Here is a 2716-nt window from a genome sequence, read left to right as displayed (position 1 = left end):
AGCCCGCCCCGCCGCCTCAGGAGAAAAGAACGGCTCTGTTATCACCAGTGCCACTTAGTTACTGACAGAAACCAAGCGGATGCATTATGATCGTTGCCAGGTTGTTTTGACTGCGGATCTCCAGTCAGAAGCTGATGTTTATGTGACATCATTTAATTTCTTTTAGGGCTATTTTCTCCCCGGAATCAAAGGTTACCTGAAAAGAGGTAGAGTGATTTAGAACTCAGTCACGTCACATTATTTAGCTGAGAGCTATAGGTAGCAGAGCAAAATACTACAACACGTAACTGCAATAGCATTTGGGATCCCAAACAAAAAAAGAATTAAAAAAAATTCACCTAAAAGGACAACTATAGCTGAAACTGGGAAAGCCATTATCACCAGCTGACTCAGGAGGGAGGACACTAAAAGACAGTAACTCCACATTTATGTAACATGAAGAAGCATTGCAGCTTCGAAAACTGCCTCCTCTTAGATCACACTGAAGTTATGTGACACCTGAGATAGTCAGCCTGAAAGCAGGCAAGCGAATATTAGCTTCTTTTTTTTTTCCCTTGGAGTTTAATAAAACTAATTCATCTAAGATAATCAGTGTAGTCACGTTAAAGCCACTCGCAGGACCTGATACAACACAAGATGTTTTTCAACAAAGAGGATTTTCTATAAATTATAATCCTACAGATTGCCCCCACATTTAAGTATTTACTCTCCAGGAAAGCATGCATCTGCCTGCAGATGCATGAATTGCATGATTTGTGATGGAGTGAACTTTAGAGTGGTCTACACAACAAACAGGTCACCCTTCCACTTCATTCATAAAGTTGAAAGCTTTGAAAGCTTTCTATTGAAGAAAATAACTTTACTCTAAGAATCCTGTAACTGCAACTGAACAGAATACACAGCTTCAGTATCTAGGAAAAAGTTATAGCCTTATGCTGAAGTGGCTGTTAAAGTTTTCTGTTTCTTTAGCTTTCACTCATACTAAGACTAGCTCCAGAACCTTATTTGGTTGGAAACCAGATACAGAGACACTGCCATGTTCTTTTCAGTTAACAGATTTCTACATACTGAGTTTTAGCACAGGCAAAGAGATGGATAGTACAGAAAAAGAGCCACTAAAAGGAAGAGCTACAGTAAGTCTCCCCAATATAAATCAGAGTTGTTTTTTTTTTCAGTGATTATTTCCCATGGATGCAAATGAGCAGCTACATACAAAATAATCTCAGTCTCACTTTAATCCTCTCAGTTTAAGAGAACTGTGACACCATACCCAAAAGAAACTTCCTGCATCTGTTCCATTAGAATAGAATTTGAGTCAAAACACTTTCTTTCCTGCCATTGGAGACATTTCCAGCTTTTTTTTTTTAAATAACTTCAACAGACATGTCATATAAAGAACAATCAGTGAAGACTCAATGCCTTTTTTAATACAATAAAGCAGCACCAATGTTTATTCTCAGTGAAAGACATCAAAGCCTGAAAAAGCCTTCAGTTTTATTATACAATTTTTCTCCCACCCATCTTTAGAGGTATCTGGTCTACAATTCTCTGAATAAGCTGCCATAAAAAAATCCAACATAATTTGTCATTTTGCCTTTCCACCATGTAACTAAATTGGGTCAAAGTTGCAACAAGGTTGGGAAGATAATTTCTTTTTTCCTGCCAGTAGACATTTTAAAAAATGATGTTTAGCTGCTAATGATAAAGGACATTGAAATGCAACAGAACTGCACATCACAGTGCACAAAGTTAACCAGATCATCTTGTTCCGAAAGTCAATTCTCTACCATTTCAGCCTACCTCACACACTTACTTGTTGTGTCTTAATGGATTCAATTTAGTCCCTACCAGGCCACATATTACCAACTCAAATCAACCTGCTTTAGGTGGAGGTTCATTAATAGAAGCGTCCATGCCTGGGAGACTTGTCCTTTTTCGAGCAGCAGTCTCTATTTTCTGCACCAGGTCCACATCCCATCGGTGGGTTACAAAGCTAACCACAGCTCCAGGCATCTTGCTTCCGACCCGCCCAACACGCCCCACGCGGTGTAGGTAATCCTGCAGGGTGTTTGGGAAGTCATAGTTGACCACGAGCTGCACGCTGCTAGTGTCCAACCCCCGTGAGGCAAGGTCAGTGCAGATGAGGACAGACACATCTCCCTTCTGAAAGGAGGCAAAGATGCCAGCTCTGGCAGCTGCCAACATCTGTCCCTGTAACCTCAGGTGCTTGATTTTGTGGTCATCCAGGATATAGCCCAGCCAGTTGACAGTGCTGGCACTGTTGCAGAAGATGAGGACAGCCCCACTGGATGCTGAGCGCTCCTTGAGGAGCTGCACCAGTTCAGGCAGCTTGTCCTGGCCTTTGAGACGGACAAATTTCTGCTGGACATGCGACGGCAGGCGATGCAAACTCTGGGTACTGAGGTTGACAAAGGAGTCCACGTCGACAAACCTCGCAAGCATCTGGCTGAGCCCCGCAGGGAAGGTGGCTCCCACCACCACCACCTGGGTCCTCTCCTCCCCGGGGCCAGCCGGCCCGGGGGCACCCGCGGCAAGTGGGGCGTGCGCCAGGACCTCTTGCAGCGGCGCGGCAAAGGACTCGTCGTCTATCAGTGCGTCCGCCTCGTCCAGCACCAGCCAGCGCAGCCGCCCAAGGACCAGGAAGCGCCACCGCAGCGCGGTCCGCAGAGCCCCCGGGGTGCCCAGCAGCACGGCG

The 2716-nt window shown here is 44.8% G+C and overlaps 1 protein-coding gene across 1 annotated transcript; it reads right to left on the bottom strand.

The window, feature by feature from the left end:
- Positions 1-1405: 1405 nt before the first annotated feature.
- Positions 1406-2715, bottom strand: DDX28 (DEAD-box helicase 28; the record flags this gene model as incomplete). The annotated part of the gene is made up of 1 exon (XM_010718006.3): positions 1406-2715. A coding segment is annotated over one exon (843 nt), but the record flags the coding sequence as incomplete, so codon positions are not given.
- Position 2716: the final 1 nt, after the last annotated feature.

This window comes from Meleagris gallopavo, chromosome 13 (genome assembly GCF_000146605.3).
Source record: "Meleagris gallopavo isolate NT-WF06-2002-E0010 breed Aviagen turkey brand Nicholas breeding stock chromosome 13, Turkey_5.1, whole genome shotgun sequence".
Classification (NCBI taxonomy): Eukaryota; Metazoa; Chordata; class Aves; order Galliformes; family Phasianidae; genus Meleagris; species Meleagris gallopavo.
This window is presented reverse-complemented; position numbering and strand designations above follow the sequence as displayed.